This window comes from Salmo salar, chromosome ssa01 (genome assembly GCF_905237065.1).
Source record: "Salmo salar chromosome ssa01, Ssal_v3.1, whole genome shotgun sequence".
Taxonomy (NCBI): Eukaryota; Metazoa; Chordata; class Actinopteri; order Salmoniformes; family Salmonidae; genus Salmo; species Salmo salar.
The window spans coordinates 45,066,652-45,087,272 of record NC_059442.1 but is presented as its reverse complement, the minus strand read 5'-3'; the positions used below and the strand labels follow the sequence as shown (position 1 = coordinate 45,087,272).

The following is a 20,621-nucleotide window of genomic DNA, read 5'->3' as shown; positions in this document are numbered from 1 at the left end:
GAGAGAAAAAGAAAACTCAAGAAAACTCACTCAAATGTATAGCCCCGTTGAAAAATATAAATGGACTGCTTGAAAATGTGTATTATTTGGCGAACCCCCCGACGGCATTGCGCGTACCCCTGGGTGGGAATACCTGGCCTAGGCTAACCAATTTGAATGGCACTAGCAGCTCAAAGTATCTTAAGTGGAAAATAGACATGATGAAAATATTCCAAAACGGCAGCTCGTTTTTTTTAGAACACATATTTTCCTACTTCAATCAAACAGTCCATTTTGAATTTGTGATAAAACTGTCATCATTTGGCAAGGAATGTAGCTTGTGTATCCCATCAGTTATATACATTTTTTGGGGCATTTACTTCTGTAGGCCTAACGGGAGCATGTGTGCACACTCGTGTGTGTGTGTGTGTGTGTGGAGGGAGCGGTCAAAACGCAATTGAGTGAATGAGACACAGAGGGGAAAGGGAATTTAGGGAGAAGAAGAGTGTGATGCTCGGCTTGGTTTGTTCTTTGTTGTGCCTGGGAAATGCACTTGTACAAATGGAACACTAGAGTCAAAGCAAAATAACATTGTCTTCAAGACAAAATTTCACTTGCTCGTTCCGCCAGCCACAAAGCACATTCCACCAAATAGTTCCACTAACAAAAAAAACAAGCTTTGGCATCAGTTCGTGTACTATGGTACTCAAGCCCATCCCTTATATAGACACGCACGAGCCTTCCTGTCCGTCACAGCTCAGGAATGCAGACTGACAGTTCTGAGAGGGAGATGGAGAGAAAGGATGAAGGCTGATAGAAGGAAAGAGGAGAACAGAGTTGATATAAGGTAAATATAGAGGGACAGGTCTAGCCGTGACGTGGCCTAAAGCTGATCTCACCATGGTGATATAATGAGTTTAAATGGCAATAGGGGCTTTGGAAAGAATCACTGCAACATGGCCTGTACTTGAAATGAATTCTTCACCACTTCAACTACTGTGCTCTTACAATTAACTTCCATCACCATGGTGTCTGTTAGGTGAATTACTAGCTCTAATGAAGACAAGCTCTAATGAAGACAGACAGACAAACCTACTTTCAACTCTCTAAGCCCTGCAGTGTCCATATTGCGACATCTCCGACTGGCTTAGATTAATGTTTACTTTTCTTTCTTTCGAAGCACGTCTCGCCCTAGCTCTACCTACATTGCTTCATCCTGGAGCCTTTGGGTGGGTTCCATCCACATGCACCAATTCTACACAGGCATCCTACACAGGCCAGCGCAGATTCTCGTTATAGCGTGAAACATGTTGAACACCTCTCCAGACATTGTAAAGATTTCATTATCTGTGTGGATCTACATAGAATTTATCTAATTGGACCCGCGCCACCGTCTCCCCAGCAAGCCACAGAGACAAGATGGAGATCAAGTCCTCTGCTCAGAGAGAGAAGATCTAGAGAAGATTAGCTCAATTGAACTCTTCTAAACTGAATTGACTGTCTGGATTAAGGCTAATCTGGATTAGCGGATGTGGAACTACTAAAAAAAAAAACATTCCTGATCACAGCTGGAAATCTGCTTGCTAGTAGGGACGGGCCTGAGTAATAGAGTACTCGAACGGACATCGAAGCTCGATCTTTAACCAGAGACACCATTTTTTTAAGTACTATAAAACTATTTGGTGGAATGTGCATTGTTGCTGCATGAATGGGAAAGTGGCATTTTTGGCAGAACAGTTGTTTCTGTGAACTGCTGTGCTGTGTGTTAAAAGGCAGATGGATTAGTTTGCTATATCTGTGTACAAAGGTAGGCTAGTGGCCATGACACCGAGAGTCACTTCCATCACCAACGATGACTGAAACAGTGCTTTTCACCAGGAAACCAACCAATACACCCTCAATGTGTTGGCTAACCCATTTCCTTGACCAGAGTAGAACTCTGGTCTAGCTGTATAACATTCACCCACCTTGTGAGTTATTTGCTGGCCCGTGACTGTTTGGCGACACTTTTCCCACGACCAAAGGTAAATACGCAATCGGTAGACGGTTCTGAACGAAAACTCGTTTGCGTCACCAAGCAGTGTCCACGAAATAATGATATTCAGTTGTTAGAGGCTCACCCCCTTCCAAATGAAAACCAAACATGGACTCCATGCGGTGTCTCGCTTAGCGTGCACACCTGTCAGGGTTTCACTCCGGTTTGTCTATCTTATCAGCTTTGCAATCCTGGTATCATGCTGCCGCACAGGAAGTAGAACGAAGCGCGGGTGCGCAACATTGACATCCATGTTTGGATTTGATTTGGAGGAGGGTGGTAGTGTCTAACAAGTGGATTTAATTGTTTCCTGGGCACTGGCCGACAATGTAAAAAACGCATTCCTTATCAGACCCGTCCACGAACTATGGATATACTCTCAGGCTTGGGAAAAGCATTACCAAACAGGCACAAGTACAGCAAATATCTTGCACGCCTCTCCAATGGTATACCCTAAGACAGAATGTTACTGTTAAATAACTGTACTTTCTGTTATTAACGGTATACATGATGGCGAGCACTGTGGGGTTGTGTGTAGGCATAGTACCCACCAGGATTGATGCATGCCACGGCAGCCATTTTGTGCCGGAGCACACCCCACATCGATCGTGACAGTGGAGAGAGACGACAATAGGGCGACCACCACTGTCCCCCGGGCCCAGATGCAATCTGCACTTTACACAAGGATCCTTGGACCACAGCCAACCAACCCGTGCCCTGACACAGCTCTGTTTATCCCTGTCCCTCACTAGTTCTGTTGTTGATCCCTGTTCGATGGCCCTAAAGTTATGGAAAGTAGTTTGTCTGCAGTCTGTATGACAGTGTTAAATAATCAACCTTCAACATCTGTATACTGACACCAGGTGAGTCCGGACCATTCAGCACTACCCAAATGAATACAGGCAAGACAGTACAGGCTAACAAATATAATACCACGTCCACTATTAATGACAGCTTTAACAGGAGCCTGCCTGGGGGATGGGATTTTAGGTAAGTTTTGAATCACAACACCAAGCTTTGCTGCCAGAAAACAAAAACGATGCATAGGCATATCCTGTTTGGAATGACCTGGTAGAATAATGATTGACAATGATGGAGTCCCTGAGTTCAAGTGGAGGATAGTTTAATTATGAATAAGAGCAGCAGTAGAATCAGAGCCACTTCGCAGAGCGCTACATTGTACAGTAAGTGAAATTGCTATCTCATCTAAAGTTGATACACTAACGTTACTGGTGCTTTCCCTTCACTTGTCTAAAGCGAGAGACACGTTTGTAACCTGTTCAACAAGTTATGTTTAAAGAATCTGAGGGAGCTAGCTAGCTACGTTAACTACCATCACTTTAGGTCAGGTCGTTTTCCTTTTACCAACTTCAAACAAGTTCGTGTGAGGGCACACTTCTAATGGCTGATATAAGTTACATATTTCAGTGTATCAAAATCCCTATGCGTAATAACATGATTAGTTAAGTAGTTAACTACATGCAATCAATATTGTATTTTACGCCTAGCAGTAGGTCAACGTTCAAGCAATAACATGGACTCGCTAGGAAAGCAGCAAGGCAGTTTCGGGTGACTAAAGCGTTACGTCGCTTACCTCTCACAATCATCGGGCAAAAAAAAAAAAAAAAACTTTCTCCACTTTTCTATCCGCAGTGAAAGTCTCCCTGGCGTTATGCAGTCGTTTCGTATTGGCAAAATGATGTAATTCCGAGAAGAATGTCTAGTTTAGTCAACTGGACCTGTTGCTGACAGCTGGGTCACACGAACAACATGGCTGACAGGCGGGTGTGGGTGGACGGTGCGCGAGAACGGCTCCGTTTGACCGGGACTGGGAGGTGGAGAGAGCGTCGGGGGCGCGCGCATGGATTTTCCCTAAACGCTGATCTAAGGTCAGTTTCAGCGGTCAGCTATTGTGCGGTTAAGGCTGGTACTGCGAGAGGGTAAACTGATCCAGAATGTATATGCCTACGGGCATACCGACCTCCCAAGCCAGCCACACACACCCATCCACAAGGCTCACCCCTCGAAGTTGCTGCTATTTGATCCATTTTGAATTTCATTGCATGGGGAACAGAGGATCAGAGCCCCATATTAGAACAGAACATTTCCAATGACAGATATAGAGCACCGCAGTGGAGTTGTCACAATACCCGTAAAACCTAGCGGTCAAACGGGGAAATGGTTCCAATCGTTTTTCCACCATTCATTTTTCCCATAGGGGATTTTAGAAACACTTAAAATAAGGGCTGTGTTTCGTGTAGGCTTACCCTGGCGTGACGTTTTGATAACCATGTAAATTTCTCTAGGACAAGGTGACTTTTATGAATATATTCGCCTGTATTTACCCCCCAGAAATTAAATGCTAATTAGATGCTAATGTGGCTATCATAAAGAACTGCACATGCCATGATGATCTTAAAGAGACTGCTGAATCGAGGCAAAGGTAAGAATCGCTGGATTAACTATCTAATGTTACTCCTATTCGAAAATGCTAATTAGCATCAACGTAGATATTGCAAAACTACAAATCTCTGCATGCTCCTGCATGTCATCTCTAACTGACACCTTTGCTAACAGGTAGTGTCAATTTAAAACTTCCCCATGATAGTTCACAGAATTGTCCATTTAAAGAAATGTAGCCAATTTATTCATTACTACATTTAGCTAACATTAGATAGTTAATCCAGAGATTCTTTCCTTTGCTTCGATTCAGCAGTCTCTTTCAGATCATCATGGCATGTGCAGTTCTTTAATCTAATTAGCATTTCATTTCTGGGGGGTAAATACAGGTGAATATATTGATAAAAGTCACCTTGTCCATGAAATATTTACAGTTATCAAAACGTCACGCCAGAGTAAGCCAACATGAACCACAGCCCTTCTTTAACTGTTTCTAAAATCCCCTATGGGAAAAATGAATGGTGGGAAAACTATTGGAACCATTTCCCTGTTTGACAGCTAGGTATATGGGTATTATAACTCATACTGTGGTACTCTATTCCTCTTGTTGGATCAGCTAAAAAGGAGGACTAAGAAACAATTGTAACAAAACATATTTAATATCAGCGTTTTTCCAGACTCCCATTGCGTTTTTTCAATAAGCTATCATGTCAAAGATTGGTAAAATAATCGTATTGAAAATTCATTGCGATTGTGAATGCACCCCAAGCACGACCGCGTCCTCGACACCGACTAACTACAAGACCCGGAGAGGATTGCGACATATGTACGTCTGATATTTATTTACGACTTAACGTATTGTGATTTATTTACATGGCGATACCCCGATACAGAAAATATGTTCAACAAGAAACCACGAAGAAATTTTAGGCAAAGGAAAGGAGACTCGAGCGATGAAGATGAACAGAAGAACGGAGAGGGTGATGACCTAGGTAAAACACAAGTTACCGCTGATAGCATAAAGCCCTCCAAGTCGTCGCAGATCAAGTCGGACTCGAGTGGTGCTGAAGACGTAGTGGAAGATAGTGGACCGTTCGCGGTTACTAGATCGCCTCACAGCAAAGAGAACAAGGATGGACGAAATAAAATAAACGTGCTCAGCTTCTCTGACGACAAAGGTAGGCGGTTACTTTTTTAAATATTTTTTAATGTAAGCATCATAGACTAGTATTTACCAAAGACCAAAAAGGCAAGTACAAGCCCAATACATTTCTAACGTCTCTAATTTAACAGTACAGTGGGCGGTGCATCTGCATCTAAATTCTTACATGGCTTCCCTCCTTGTGCCTTTGTATTTATCTGGAAACACAGGACAGATCGCAGCAATATGTAAAATATCTTCCAGGATTTTGCTTTCACATGCCCAGTTCCATAGTGCAGGTAGAACTAAGGAGATTAACAATTGTATTTGGTGAATCAATTGTATTTCCTTGCCTCCTCAAAACACATTGGAAGAGAAGATCAGAGGGACCTCAGAATTAATCCTCCAATGAATTTTGAGAAGGAGACGAGGGAGGATATGTGGAATCAAGAATACATTTGAGATTCACTCCTCTCCTTAGCTATACAGTGCATCTGGAAAGTATTCAGACCCCTTGACTTTTTCCACATTATGTTACGTTACAGCCTTATTCTAAAATTGATTAAATTGCCCCCCCCCCGCTCAATCTACACACCCCAGGTTTAGACATTTTTGCAAGTGTAATTTTTTGGTATTTTTAAATGTCACATTTACATAAGTTTTCAGACCCTTTACTCAGTACTTTGTTGAAGCACCTTTGGCAGTTATTACAGCCTTGAGTCTTCTTGAGTATGACGCTACACGCTCAGTACACCTGTATTTCGGGAGTTTCTCCCATTGTTCTCTGCAGATTTTCTCAGACTTCATCAGGTTGGATGGGGAGCGTCGATGCACAACTATTCTCAGGTCTCCAGATATGTTGGATCGGGTTCACTCAAGGACCTCTCTGTACTTTGCTCTGTTCATCTTTCCCTTGAACCTGACTAGTCCCTGCTGCTGAAAAACAGCCCCACCGCATGATGCTGCCACCATGCTTCACCGTAGGGATGGTGCAACGTTTCCTCCAGACGTGATGCTTGGCATTCAGGCTAAAGAGTTCAATCTTGGTTTAAGCGGACTGTCATGTGCCTTTTACTGAGGAGTGGTTTCCGTCTGGGAACTCTACCATAAAGGCCTGATTGGTGGAGTGCTGCAGAGATGGTTGTCCATCAATCTCCACAGAGGAACTCTGGAACTCTGTCAGTTACCATCGGGTTCTTGGTCACCTCCCTAACCAAGGCCCTTGTCCCCCGATTGTTCAGTTTGGCCGGGCGGCCAACTCTATGAAGAGTCTTGATGGGTCCAAACTTCTTCCATTTAAGAATGGCCACTGTGTTCTTGGGGACCTTATATGCTGCAGAAATGTTTTGGTACCCTTCCCCAGATCTGTGCCTCGACACAATCCTGTCTAGGTCTACGGACAATTCCTTCGACCTCATGGCTTGGTTTTTGATGTGACGCGCTGTCCACTGTAGGACCTTATATAGACCGGTGTGTGCCATTAAAAATCATGTCCAATCAAATTAATTTATCACAGGTGGACTCCAATCAAGTTGTAGAAACATCTCAAGGATGATCAATGGAAACAGGATGCAGCTGGGCTCAATTTCGAGTCTCATAGCAAAGATTCTGAATACTTACGTAAATATGGTTTTTCTTTTTTTTTAATCTTTTATAAATGTGCAAAAAAATTTTTTAAACCTGTTTAAGCTTTGTCATTATGGGGTGTTGTGTGTAGATTGATGAGGGGAAAACAGTTATTTAATCCATTTCAGAATAAGGCTGTAACGTAACAACATTTGTAAAAATGTAAGGGGTCTGAATACTTTCCAAATGCACTGTACATAGCCAGGAAGGTCTTGCGTGTGTCAAGATTGGAAAACAAACCCACATTATATCTCTGTGCAGATACTATTTTGCTATTGATTTCTAACCCAGAAACCTCTATTCCCATTCTTACTGACTTAATTAAGAGATGTGGCTATTTTTCTGGCCACCTAATACATTTGAGTAAATCAGAAGCTATGCCTCTACGGAGCTTGAGTGACAACAACAATTTGAATGACTTCCTGTTCAATTGGACAAAAAATGGTTTTGTTTATCTTGGGTTAAACATTTTGAATAAACTTCACAACCTGTCTAATGGCAACTTTGCACCTGTATTTAGGGCAGTTAAGGAAGACCTAGGTAGGTAGAGGGACATGCCATTATAATGGTTGGGTAGAATGAATCTGATTTGAAATGAATGTTTTCCCCAGACTGTATCCTCCCCAGGCGGTCCCATTATTTATATAATGAAAAATACTTGTAATTAACTCAGTAAATACCTTTCAGTCTGTATATGGTACAGAAAAAGACCAAGGTTGACAATTAGTAAACTGCAGCTACCATATAATTTAGGAGGCCTGGCACTACCTAATTTGCTATTTTATAACTGGGCATGTCATGCTTGCATAATTGCGGAATGGCTCTGAGATTAACATTGCTCTAATTTGGGTCAGTAATGACTCCTGCTTCACACCTTCACATCTTGGGGCGGCAGGTAGCCTAGTGGTTAGAGCATTGGACTAGTAACCGAAAGGTTGCAAGATCAAATCCCCGAGCTGACAAGGTAAAAATCTGTCGTTCTGCCCCTGAACAAGGCAGTCAACCCACTGTTCCTAGGCCGTCATTGAAAATAAGAATTTGTTCTTAACTGACTTGCCTAGTTAAATAAAGGTAAAATGAAAAAATCTCCATACTCATTAATCAGTGATAATGTCGCCGGAGGGGGTGGCTACCGTCTTATCGGCTCCTAACCAACCATGCTATTTTGTTTGTTTTTTCGCGTTGTTCATAACTTGTTTTGTACATAATGTTGCTGCTACCGTCTCTTCTGCCCGAAAATCGCTTCTGGATATCAGAACTGGGATTACTCACCTCAAATTGGACGAAGAGTTTTTCTTCAATGAGTCGGATATACTACAACAGACACCCAGATCCCCATGATTTGCTGGAAAAGGAAACTGCTCATCCAGAGGCGGTGCTCCTAGTGACCGGGAACTTTTAATGCAGGGAAACCTAAATCAGTTTTACCTAATTTCATTCAGCATGTTAAATGTGCTACCAGAGGAGAAAAAAAACATCTAGACCACCTTTACTCCACACACAGAGACACCTACAAAGCTCTCCCTCGCCCTCCATTTGGCAAATCTGACCATAACTCTATCCTCCTGATTGATTCCTGCTTACAAGCAAAAATTAAAGCAGGAAGCACCAGTGACTCGGTTTATAAAAAAAGTCATCAGATGAAGCAGTTGCTAAACTACAGGACTGTTTTGCTAGCTCAGACTGGAATATGTTCTGGGATTCTTCCGATGCCATTGAGGAGTACACCACATCAGTCACTGGCTTTATCAATAAGTACAATGAGGACGTAGTCCCCACAGTGACTGTACGTACATACCCCAACCAGAAACCATGGATTACAGGCAACATTCGCACAGAGCTAAAGGGTAGAGCTGCCGCTTTCAAGGAGCGGGACTCTAACCCGGAAGCTTATAAGAAATCCGGCAATGCCCTCCGAACCATCAAACAGGCAAAGCATCAATACAGGACTAAGATTGAATTTTAGTACACCGGCACTGATGCTCGTCGTATGTGGCAGGGCTCGCAAACTATTAGACTACAAAGGGAAGCACACCCGAGAGCTGCCCAGTGACACGAGCCTACCAGATGAGCTAAATCACTTCTATGCTCACTTCGAGGCAAGTAACACTGAAACATGCATGAGAGCATCAGCTGTTCCGGACGACTGTGTGATCACGTTCTCCAAAGCCGATGTGGGTAATACCTTTTTAAACAGGTCAACATTCACAAGGCCGCAGGGCCAGACGGATTACCAGGATGTGTACTCAGAGCATGCACTAACCAACTGGCAAGTGTCTTCACTGACATTTTCAAAAGGTTTTACAGTTGCACCATCGAGAGCATCCTAATCTTGCATCACTGCCTGGTATTGCAACTGCTCGGCCTCTGACCACAAGACACTACAGAGGGTAGTGTGTAAGGTCCAGTACATCATTGGGGCCAAAGCTTCTTGCCATCCTGGACCTCTATACCAGGTGGTGTCAGAGGAAGGCCCAAAGAATTGCCAAAGACTCCAGCCACCCTAGTCATAGGCTGTTCTCTCTGCTACTGCACGGCAAGCAGTACCGGAGCACCAAGTCTAGGTCCAAAAGGCTTCTTAACAGATTCTACCCCCAAGCCATAAGACTACTGAACAGCTAATCAAATGGCTACCCAGACTATTTGCATTGCCCCCCCCCTCTATGCCACTGCTACTCTCCTGTTATTATCTATGCATAGTCACTTTAATAACTCTACCTACATGTACATAAACTCAGCAAAAAAAGAAACTGCCCTTTTTCAGGACCCTGTAGGCAATTAAGGTCACAATTATGAAAACTTGGGACACTAAAGAGGCATTTCTACTGACTCTGAAAAACACCAAAAGAAAGATGCCCTGGGTCCCTGCTCATCTGCGTGAACGTGCCTTAGGCATGCTGCAAGGAGGCATGATTACTGCAGATGTGGCCCAGGAAATAAATTGCAATGTCCGTACTGTGAGATGCCTAAGACAGCGCTACAGGGAGACCGGATGGACATCTGATCGTCCTCACAGTGGCAGACCATGTGTAACAACACCTGCACAGGATTGGTACATCCGTACACAGATGCGGGACAGGTACAGGATGGAAACAACAACTTCCCGAGTTACATAAGGAAAGCACAATCCCTCCCATCAGTGCTCAGACTGGCCACAATAGGCTGAGAGCGGCTGGACTGAAGGCTTGTTGGCCTGTTGTAAGGCAGGTCCTCACCAGACATCACCGGCGACAACGTCGCCTATGGGCACAAACCCACCGTCGCTGGACCAGACAGGACTGGCAAAAAGTGCTCTTCATTGACAAGTCGCGGTTTTGTCTCACCAGGGGTGATGGTAGGATTCGCATTTATCGTCGAAGGAATGAGCCTTACACCGAGGCCTGTACTCTGGAGAGGGATCGATTTGGAGGTGGAGGATCCGTCATGCTCTGGGGCGGCGTGTCGCAGCATCATCGGACTGAGCTTGTTGTCATTGCAGGCAATCTCAACGCTGGACGTGGGTATAACCAATGATGAGATGGCACGTGGGCATCTGCTTCTATAAACCAATGAGGAGATGGGAGAGGCAGGATCTGCAGCGCGATCTGCGTCAGAAATAGAACTGACTGCTATTTTAGCCCTTGGCAACTCAGACACTCGTTGGAGCGCACAGTGTGGGTGCAATAATTTGAATAATATAGATTTCAAAATTTCTTGCAATGCACGCGACGCGAGCGGTGTAGTCAGCCTGTTAGGTTGGAGTCATTAAAACTCATTTTTCAACCATTCCGCAAATTTCTTGTTAACAGACAATGGCTTTGGCAAGTCGGTTAGGACATCTTTTTTGTGCACAAGTAATTTTTCCAACAATTGTTTACAAACAGATTATTTCACTTATAATTCACTGTATAACAATTCCAGTGGGTCAGAAGTTTACATACACTAAGTTGACTGTCCCTTTAAACAGCTTGGAAAAATCCAGAAAATTATGTCATAGTTTAGAAGCTTCTGACAGGCTAATTGACATTACATTTAAGTCATTTAGCAGACGCTCTTATCCAGAGCGACTTACAAATTGGTGCATTCACCTTATGATATCCAGTGGAACAACCACTTTACAATAGTGCATCTAAATCTTTTAAGGGGGGGGGTTAGAAGGATTCCTTTATCCTATCCTAGGTATTCCTTAAAGAGGTGGGGTTTCAGGTGTCTCCGGAAGGTGGTGATTGACTCCGCTGTCCTGGCGTCGTGAGGGAGCTTGTTCCACCATTGGGGTGTCAGAGCAGCGAACAGTTTTGACTGGGCTGAGCGGGAACTGTGCTTCCTCAGAGGTAGGGGGGCCAGCAGGCCAGAGGTGGATGAACGCAGTGCCCTTGTTTGGGTGTAGGGCCTGACAGCATTTGAGTCAATTGGTGTTGTGGATGTATTTCAAGGCCTACCTTCAAACTTTGCTTGACTTCATGGGAAAATGAAAAGAAATCAGCGAAGACCTCAGAAAAACAATTGTAGGCCTCAACAAGTCTGGTTCATCCTTGGGAGCAATTTCCAAACGTCTGAAGGTACCACGTTCATATGTCCAAACAATAGTACGCAAGTATAAACACCATGGGACCACGCAGCCGTCATACCACTCAGGAAGGAGACTCGTTCTGTTTCCTAGAGATGAACATACTTTTGTGGCGAAAAGTGCAAATCAATCCCAGAGCAAAGGACCTTGTGAAGATGCTGGAGGAAACCGGTACAAAAGTATCCAAGCCAGGAGGAAGGAGGCTTCCCCTGCAAAGACTTCCCGTCAAGACTTCCCGTCGTGGCAAGCACAACATTGGCATTTATTGTCAAATTGTCTACTACTACAACCACAAATAATCTAGACAAGAGACACTAGTCACGGACATAAAAACACAATTTCTTTATGATCACCTATCTATATTGTTGTAAAAACACACCCCTGTTTAGGATACATGATTGATCTCTCTAACCATGTCTCGGTGTTGACCCCAGCCAGGAGAGATGTGACTGTGGTTGCGTCCCCGAAAGAGCAGTCCGGTAGTGATGTGTCCGGAGAAGAGCTGTCCCCAGAGAGCGACGGAGACGCCAAGTCAACCACATCCACTTCTGCCTCCTCCATGTCATCCAGATCATCCAAGTCTTCCAGATCCTCCATGTCCTCCACTCAGAAACATAAACCAGGTCAGTCACGCAGATGGCTAGGCTCGCTCTCCAACGGAAAGGCTGCAATAAATTAAGTAAACAAAATCAAAGAGTATGAATACTTCCATGCACAGTATTATCAAGAGTGAGTTTGTCTTCACAAATTTTTTTTGCCTCCACACCTGTCTTTGCAAGATAGGGTGGTCCACCCCTGGTCTACACAGAGACAGGCAGATAGGCAGTGTTCTGAATGATATCCCTTGTGTTGTTGTGTGTAGTGGTGATTCCGGACACGAGGAGGATTCAGGCAGCCAGGAGGCAGCGTCAGAAAGCCAGAGCCCAGAAGGACCACATCTCCCTGGGCAGAGACTGGGAGAGCTCCCCCCGGACACCAGACCACGAGGACCTGGAGGAACGCAGTGATGAGGATAATGATGATGATGATACGCCAGATGACCATGAGCGAAGGATCAAGTTTGCCCCACGGTCCAAAACAATCAGGGAGAGGATAGCAGAGAAGATGGGTAACAGAGGAGGGGAACAGGAAGAGAGAATGTATTGATTTGTTCTCTCGGATGACCGTTTAAGCTTTTTTTAAACATTTTTTTGCACTAAACATTAGGCTAATGCATGGATAATAAACAGACAATCTATAATCAAACCCCAGAATGTTATATGCGTCGGTTATAGAAAGTGGCGTGAGAGTTGCAGCTGAACTAATACTGAGAATATCAAACATTAGGAACACCTTCCTAATATTTGTCAGGGCATGGACTCTACAAGATGTCAAGCATTCCACTGGGATGCTGGCCCATGTTGACTCCAGTGCTTCCCACAGTTGTCAAGTTGGCTGGATGTCCTTTGGGTGGTGGACCGTTCTTAATACACACGGGAAACTGTTGAGTGTGAAACACCCAGCAGCATTGCAGTTCTTGACGCAAACCGATGTGCCTGGCACCTACTACCATACCCCGTTCAAAGGCAGTTAAATATTTTTTCTTTCCCATTCACCATCTGAATGGCACACATACACAATCCGTCTCAATTGTGTCAAAGCTTAAAATCCTTCTTTAACCTGTCTCCTCCCCTTCATCTGCACTGATTGAAGTGGATTTAACAAATGGAATCAATAAGGGATCCTAGCTTTCACCTGGTCAGTCTATGTCATGGAAAGAGCAGGTGTTCCTAATGTTTTGTATACTCGGCGTATATCACACCTCCTTTGACTGGGTGCTGAAATCAGTTGTCGTTATGCGCTTTGTTTTTTAGTCCTTGTTGTGTTGGTACAGGAGGTAGTGAATGTCTTTCTCTCTGTATTTCTGTATCTGGCTCGGTGGCTCACTCCGTGCTTATTAATACTGGAGGGAGTGACGGTGGTGACAGTGGCTCTGATGACCAGGAGAGAGAGGATAATAACCTGTGGGAGGAGCAACAGATTGGGAAGGGAGTGAAGCGACACCCTGGGGAACAGGTACGATATTCACCCCTCTACTTTCTAAGTCACACACAAACACACTTTCTCTCTCTCTCTCTCTCTCTCTCTCTCTCTCTCTCTCTGTGTGTCTGTCTGCCCCTGCAGAGTCCATCAGGCAGTGAAGGCAGTGGCTCTGTGAGGATAAGCAGCAGCAGGCGGAAACAGAGAGTCAACATCCCAGAGTCTCTGCCTCCCGTCAGCCTCAGCATGGTCAAGAAGAGGATCACTCGGAAGTGAGTTAATTCATTTTTCCATTCATCTATCTTTACATTGGCCTCTCTATACTATATACCTAATGTAATTGAACTGCAAGATAAGATGCTTGTCTAGTAAATCTCTCTCTTTTCCTCTCCTCCTCCCTACATATCTCTCCCCATTCCTCTCCTCCTACTCACCAGACTGTGTGATCTGCGGGAGGTCCACAGGGCTCATGAGGCAGACCTGAGGAGGATGGAGGTGGACATGGACAGCTCTAGAACCTCTCTGGAGAACCTTGAGGACAGTTCCGCCGACCGCCAGCTACGGTTCTACCGCGCCACCACCGCCTACGTTCAGAACCTGGTGGAATGTCTGAGAGAGAAGGTCAGATCAGAGGGCTTCTGGGTAACATGAAGAGTCTGTTAGCATGCTCTGTGCCGAAAGTGTTAGGTGTTTTATAAGTCTTTAAAATGACAAGAAGCACCACCTTGAGGTAGAATGAGTGAAAATGGAGGAAAACTAAACTTCCTGAAGGACCTATCATCCTTCCACTCCCTCTACCTTCTCTTCCTCTGTATCTGCTGCTAAAACCACTTTCTATCACTCTAAAGCTTCTGCCTCTCTTCCACCTTCTCCTCCCCCCTCAAGCCTCCATCCCCCTCCTCCTTCTCAGTGGACGACTTTGTCAACATCCGCTCCTCATTCTCTCAGCCTATTGAGTCCACTGGTCCCTCTCACACAGAACTACCCTACGCCTTGACCTCTTTCTCTCCAGATGAAATCCTGCGACCAGTGAGGTCTGGCCACCGGACAACCAGCCCGCTCGACCCCATCCCCTCCAGACCATCTCTGGAGACCTTCTCTCATTCCTCACTTCCCCCATCCCTGACCACTGATTGCGTCCCCTCTGGCTTCAAAATGGCCAGAGTTGCTCCCCGCCTCAAGAAAACAACACTCAACCCCTCTGACATCAAACTACAGATCGGTATCCCTTCTTTCTTTCTTTTCTGATATAAAAGGCATGCCAGGCAGACATTTCAGCTTGGATGTCGGCCCACCACCTCAAGCTCGACAAGACGGCGCTGCTCTTCCTCCCGGGAAAGGCCTGCATGGTTCCTCCATGGTTGACAGCTCTACAATGTCCCCCTCCCAGAGTGCAAATAACCTTGGTGTGACCTTGGACAACACCCTGTCGTTCTCTGCAAACATCAAAGCAGTGACTCGCTCCTGCAGATTCATGCTCTACAACAATTCCGTAGAGTACGATACTAACTCACACAGGAAGCAGTGCAGGTCCTAGTCTAAGCACTTATCTCCCATCTGGACTACTGCAATTTGCTGTTGGCTGGGCTCCCTGCTTGTGCATCAAACCCCTGCAACTTATCCAGAACGCTGCAGCCCGCCTGGTGTGCAACCTTCCCAAATTCTCCCATGTCACCCCGCCCGGCTGCACACTTCACTGGCTTCCAGTCGAAGCTCGCATCCACTACAAGACCATGGAACTTGCCTACAGAACAGCAAGAAGAACTGCCCCTCCCTACCTTCAGGCTATGCTCAAACCCTACCCCCCCCAACCCGAGTACTCCGTTCTGCCACCTCTGGTCTCTCTACCCTTCCACCCCTACAGGAAGGCAGCTCCCACTCAGCCGTCAAAGCTCTTCACTGTATCTGAAAGTGTCTTAAATAATCCCACAGCACCCCCTTTTGGGAACTAACACTCGCACGTGACTCCCCCCCCCCCCCCATTCTAGCACCGGCTTTGCTGATGGCTACTTTGAGGAAAAATGTACTTACTCTGACTGTGATATGTGGTTGTCCCACTTAGCTATTTTAAGATGAATGCGCTGACTGTAAGTTGCTCTGGGTAAGAGCGTCTGCTAAATGACTCAAATGTAAAATGTGGTGATCAGACAGTGTTATTGAGGTTGGGGGGGGGTCACATTTTACATGTAATAAAACATATGGATTGATCATCCCTAGGTGGTGGAGATCAACAGTGTGGAGGTGGACATGCACACTCTGCTGTCTGAACAGGCGGAGGAACTGTTGTCAAGGAGACGAAAGGCCGTACAACTGGAGTCCTCTCGCTTACAGCAGCTCAGCTGTGAGTTGTTCTTTTTTGCGTGCGTGCGTGCGTGCGTGCGTGCGTGCGTGCGTGCGTGTGCGTGGTCCCAGTCAGTGAAATGGCGGGAGGTGAACTTTCTACCATAGTTCACCTCCTCACACCGTTGATCTGTTTATTTTTGATTAGCTGTAGTCGGGTGCATTTATAAACTTGCTCTCTCGCTCTCCAGATGCCACTGTTCCACACTGTGAAGGAGATTCAGGGGAAAGCGTGAATGAAAAACAGAATAAATTGTGAGTGGGAATATTCCCTTTATTACTGACACTTCACGTCGCTTTAGCTTTTAGGTGAATTCCTTCATTCTTCACTGCATCCTGATGTACTCTATGATATCATTGTCTCTCCATCCAGTGAGCCAGGTGAGGAGGACTGTGGTAGCCTGCCGGCCGACAGTGAGCTTTCAACTGAGGAAGAGGCAGAACTGCAGAAGGGGAGAGGTGAGGATTGTAGCTGTACTGGGCGAGGACAAATGTCCTCCACTTACCAAATGTGTTGGTGACACCTTGATTTTAGCCCAGTATTTAATTTCCAAATTGGTTTCTGTATTTTTCTTTATCAAACAATTGGCCATTCTGTTCCTTACAGAATTAGTTAGTGCTAGCTCTCTAACCCATAGAATAACAGACATCTTTTTCCCTCCTGTCTAATCCAGCAGAGATCCTGAGCAGGTCCCAGGGTGTGTTCTGTGACGTGAATGAGGACTTCTGGGTGGTGAAGAAGGTTCTGTCTCGCTTCGACGAATGGAGAGGAGCCTTCTCCGAGTCCTACCACTCAGCCTACATCAGCCTCTGTCTGCCCAAACTACTCAACCCACTCATCAGACTCCAGCTCTTAGGCTGGAACCCCTTACAGGTACGCTATATACACACAAACCTAGTGCAATGGTAAATCTTAGCACTGGCGGTAATGCTAATTGTATTAGCCAAAATCAGCATTGAAAATTAGTACTGGAAGTCTGTGTTTCAGATTTATATCTGTTGACAGAGCTCATTTTCATTTCAAATGTATGTAATTTGAGCGACAGTGCCTCTGTCATTTTCTCTCTGTGTATCAGGCTGCAGGGGAGGACTTTGAGGCTCTGCCGTGGTACTCTGCTGTTGAGACCTTCTGTCACGGACTGGGTTACCAGGAGGCAGAGCACACAGACCGAAAAACACTGCCTGCTATCATAGAGAAGACCCTGTTACCCAAGATACAAGGTCTACAGAAACACACACCCTATGGATGTGTATAGCACTCCCCTTTCAATTTTGTCATGAGTGTCCCTGTGATTTTACTGAGGTGTGTCTCACTTTAATGTGTCCTCCTCACAGGTATTGTGGAGTTAGTGTGGGACCCTCTGTCCAGCCGTCAGTCAGTGTGTCTGTCTGAGCTGTGTCGCAGGCTGCAGGACGACTACTCTCTGTTTGAGGGAGAGCAGAGCAAAGCAGTCAAGGTAACAGTTAAAACTGCTTCCACAGTGCAGTGCCCGCACTAGCAGTATTTCTCCCAGCCAGTCATATTTACTACTCCCCACCGGAGACCTTGGTTCAATCCCCGTGTCCTCCCTTCCTACGTTTGTACCACTTGCCTGTATCCCAACTTTTTTTTTTTACAAAAAATGTAAAATGGCTTTCACAGACAATCCAACATTCGGACCAAACTCTATTCATGGCTCTAGTCACAAAGAATGCCAGACAGCAGTCACAAAATGAGAGAGCACCTTTTGAAACTTAACTACTACCTGTGAGTGTCAGAATGGAAATATGTCCTGTTCCCTCTGTCTGTCCCTGTCCTGTCCCCTGCCAGGTGTTTTTAGAAGCAGTGAGTGGCAGATTGGGGAGTTCAGTGGATAATGAAATCTTCATTCCTCACTACCCTAAGAAGTGAGTGACTCCACCAGATATCTCAACACTTAGAGGACATGTGATTTATTTAAGTAGTTACTGGAATTCATGTGTCTTACCGTAGCTTACAGTACTTTACCATAACGGCCTGGTCTTTTGGCAGGTTTTTAGATGACAAGTCTTCTCCACAGAGGCGGTTCAGAGACCAGCAGTTCTGGACAGCTGTGAAGGTACGTAACAACACTCCGTTTAAAGATGATTTTTTTTCAACGATGTGTTTTCTAAGAGAGGGGTATAGTGTACTGTGGTGAGGGACCATGTGGCTAGTTAGCCCATTACAACATCTACCAATAAAGTCCAGTCAAGAGATGGGAGGGCTTTCGTCACAGCTCCTTGTGTGCTGCCATGTGCAGCTATTGCCCTGCCTTTACTGCGTGCTCTCTCTTGCCATTTCCGTAACATGCATTGCTTTAGTGGTGTTTCTCTTGCGTGTCAGCTCCTAGGTAACGTGGGCCAGTGGGACGGTTTGATACCTGAACACGCTCTAAAGGAGCTGATGTTGGACAAACTTCTGAACTGCTACCTGATGATGACGCTACTCAACGAGACCCAATCTCAGGACTCTGTCCATAAATGCAAAAATGTGTGTAGGTGAATTGCGTGTGTCTAATGTTAGTGTGTTGTCTACGGGGGTTTCAAGGTGTTTCCTAGGGGAGTAATTGCTCTGCCGTCTTCGAGATGGCTCAGTTTAGTGGTGTCATTTTCAGGTTTTTCTCAAAATTAACTGAGATTTATTGCTCTCTCTCGTCTCTCCATCTCTTTCGCTGAGCAGGTCGCGGCGTGTTTTCCTCAGTCCTGGTTTAAAGACGTGAGCTCCTGTCCCTCTCAGCTGAAGTCCTTCAGTGACCATCTCCTGCAGACTGCCCATTCAGTCTACAAACAACAGCCTGACCACCCCAACACACGGTAACACTGCCTTACCTACCTCAAATATATACTTTTATGATACAGGCAGAATCATGTGATATGGTCAGGGTAGTGTTTTGATAATGTATGTAATGTGGTTTCTATTTCCTGTAGGGCCGTGGTGAGCGATGTGCTGACTGTTCTGGGAAGCATCAAGGCCTGGGACAAGGTGTCGACTATATCAGACAAATACCATTACAAAGACCTGGTGTCCTAGTGTGTCCTACTGTGTCAACCATACATCATGTAATATTTGTTGTAATTTTGTACATTACACAACTATATTTGTACTTATTTTTTTAATATATAAATACATCTAACAGATGTTTGGTCCAGTTCCCCTCCAAACTGTTTTTATTTTTGTTTCTGTCTTACCTCTTTCAGAAAAAGTCAGTGCTTGTAACTTCATCCCCAGGGCTAAGTATGCATCCATCCTTCAAAAATGTTGTTGAATAGGTCTTAGTGTGTATATATGAGGAGAAAACAAGTTATTTTACAGTATGTAATGGCAGTGGAGTTTTTTTTTATTGACGTGTGCAAAATGTATCACGGGTGGCCGGCAGATGGCACTATTTTAACTTTTAGGTCGTTTGTCTGCATCCCAACTGGAATTTATGTAGCCGGCAATACACTCGTATCCCCCCCAGCGCCCGGCTCGTACATAAAACATTCTACATTCAGGGTGCAAGGGCATCCATTTCCTCTATTTCAATCAAAGTTCAATCAAATGTATTTATAAAGCCCTTTTTACATCAGCTGATGTCACAACGTGCTGTACAGAAACCCAGCCTAAAACCCCAAACAGCAAGAAATGCAGGTGTAGAAGCACGGTGGCTAGGAAAAACTCCCTAGAAAGGCCGGAACCTAGGAAGAAACCTAGAGAGGACCCAGGCTATGAGGGGTGGCCAGTCCTCTTCTGGCTGTGCCGGGTGGAGATTTATAACAGAACATGGCCAAGATGTTCAAATGTTCATAGATGACCAGCAGGGTTAAATAATAATAATCACAGTGGTTGTAGAGGGTGCAACAGGTCAGCACCTCAGGAGTAAATGTCAGTTGGCTTTTCATTGCCGATCATTCAGAGTTGGCTTTTCATTGCCGATCATCATCTACTACTCCTGCTGTCTCTAGAGAGTTGAAAACAGCAGGTCTGGGACAAGTTGGCACGTCCGGTGAACAGGTCAGGGTTCCATAGCCGCAGGCAGAACAGTTGAAACTGGAGCAGCAGCACGACCAGGTGGACTGGGGACAGCAAGGAGTCATCAGGCCAGGTAGTCATGAGGCATGGTCCTAGAGCTCAGGTCCTCCAAGAGAGAATTAGAGAGAGCATACTTAAATTCACACCGGATAAGACTGGAGAAACACTCCAGATATAACAGACTGACCCTAGCCCCCTGACACAAACTATTGCAACATAAATACTGGAGACTGAGAGGAGGGGTCAGGAGACACTGTGGCCCCGTCTGACGATACAGGCAGGATATAACCCCACCCATTTCCTCTTAATAAAACAGAATTTTCCACCACCATGCTAGAGTGGCGAATGCTACTTCTTGATGTTGCATACTGCGTTCAGACGGGGGTAAACAACAGACTGCCGCAACCTGATTGGCTGAACATCAGGAAGTAGCATTAGCCATACATTTTTCTAAACTAATCCAATATTTTAGTTGGACTTGCACCCGTTACTGAGATGGCTGTTCCAGTTTATATTATTTAGG

General features: G+C 45.2%; 2 protein-coding genes across 9 annotated transcripts in view; one reads left to right on the top strand and one right to left on the bottom strand.

Annotated features, from left to right (window-relative positions):
• Window positions 1-3,822, bottom strand: part of itsn2b (intersectin 2b) — a 38,643-nt gene extending 34,821 nt beyond the window's left edge. Inside the window, exon 1 of one of the 2 annotated variants that reach the window (XM_045718354.1) lies at window positions 3,609-3,822. The gene's annotated coding sequence lies outside the window, so the exon portion shown is untranslated. The remainder of the gene's footprint in view (window positions 1-3,608) is intronic. The other variant, XM_014196451.2, reaches the window with a different exon arrangement.
• On the top strand, window positions 3,067-19,235 carry LOC106603155 (intron Large complex component GCFC2). Of its 7 annotated transcripts, XM_045718366.1 has the most exons (17): window positions 4,984-5,592; window positions 12,162-12,350; window positions 12,590-12,835; window positions 13,676-13,782; window positions 13,891-14,018; window positions 14,184-14,367; window positions 15,964-16,087; window positions 16,278-16,341; window positions 16,460-16,545; window positions 16,761-16,960; window positions 17,163-17,307; window positions 17,422-17,543; window positions 17,897-17,973; window positions 18,098-18,164; window positions 18,431-18,577; window positions 18,767-18,900; window positions 19,015-19,235. In XM_045718366.1, the coding sequence occupies exons 1-17, from the start codon at window positions 5,313-5,315 to the stop codon at window positions 19,115-19,117; spliced, it is 2,403 nt and encodes an 800-aa protein (XP_045574322.1). In that variant the 5' UTR covers window positions 4,984-5,312; the 3' UTR covers window positions 19,118-19,235. The 7 variants fall into 7 exon arrangements, with proteins under 7 accessions (XP_045574329.1, XP_045574327.1, XP_045574321.1 ...); XM_045718373.1 differs by lacking the exon at window positions 4,984-5,592 and adding an exon at window positions 3,067-3,198 and having other exon boundaries at window positions 13,676-14,018; XM_045718365.1 differs by having other exon boundaries at window positions 4,980-5,592; window positions 13,676-14,018; window positions 16,764-16,960.
• The last annotated feature ends 1,386 nt before the right edge of the window (window positions 19,236-20,621 follow it).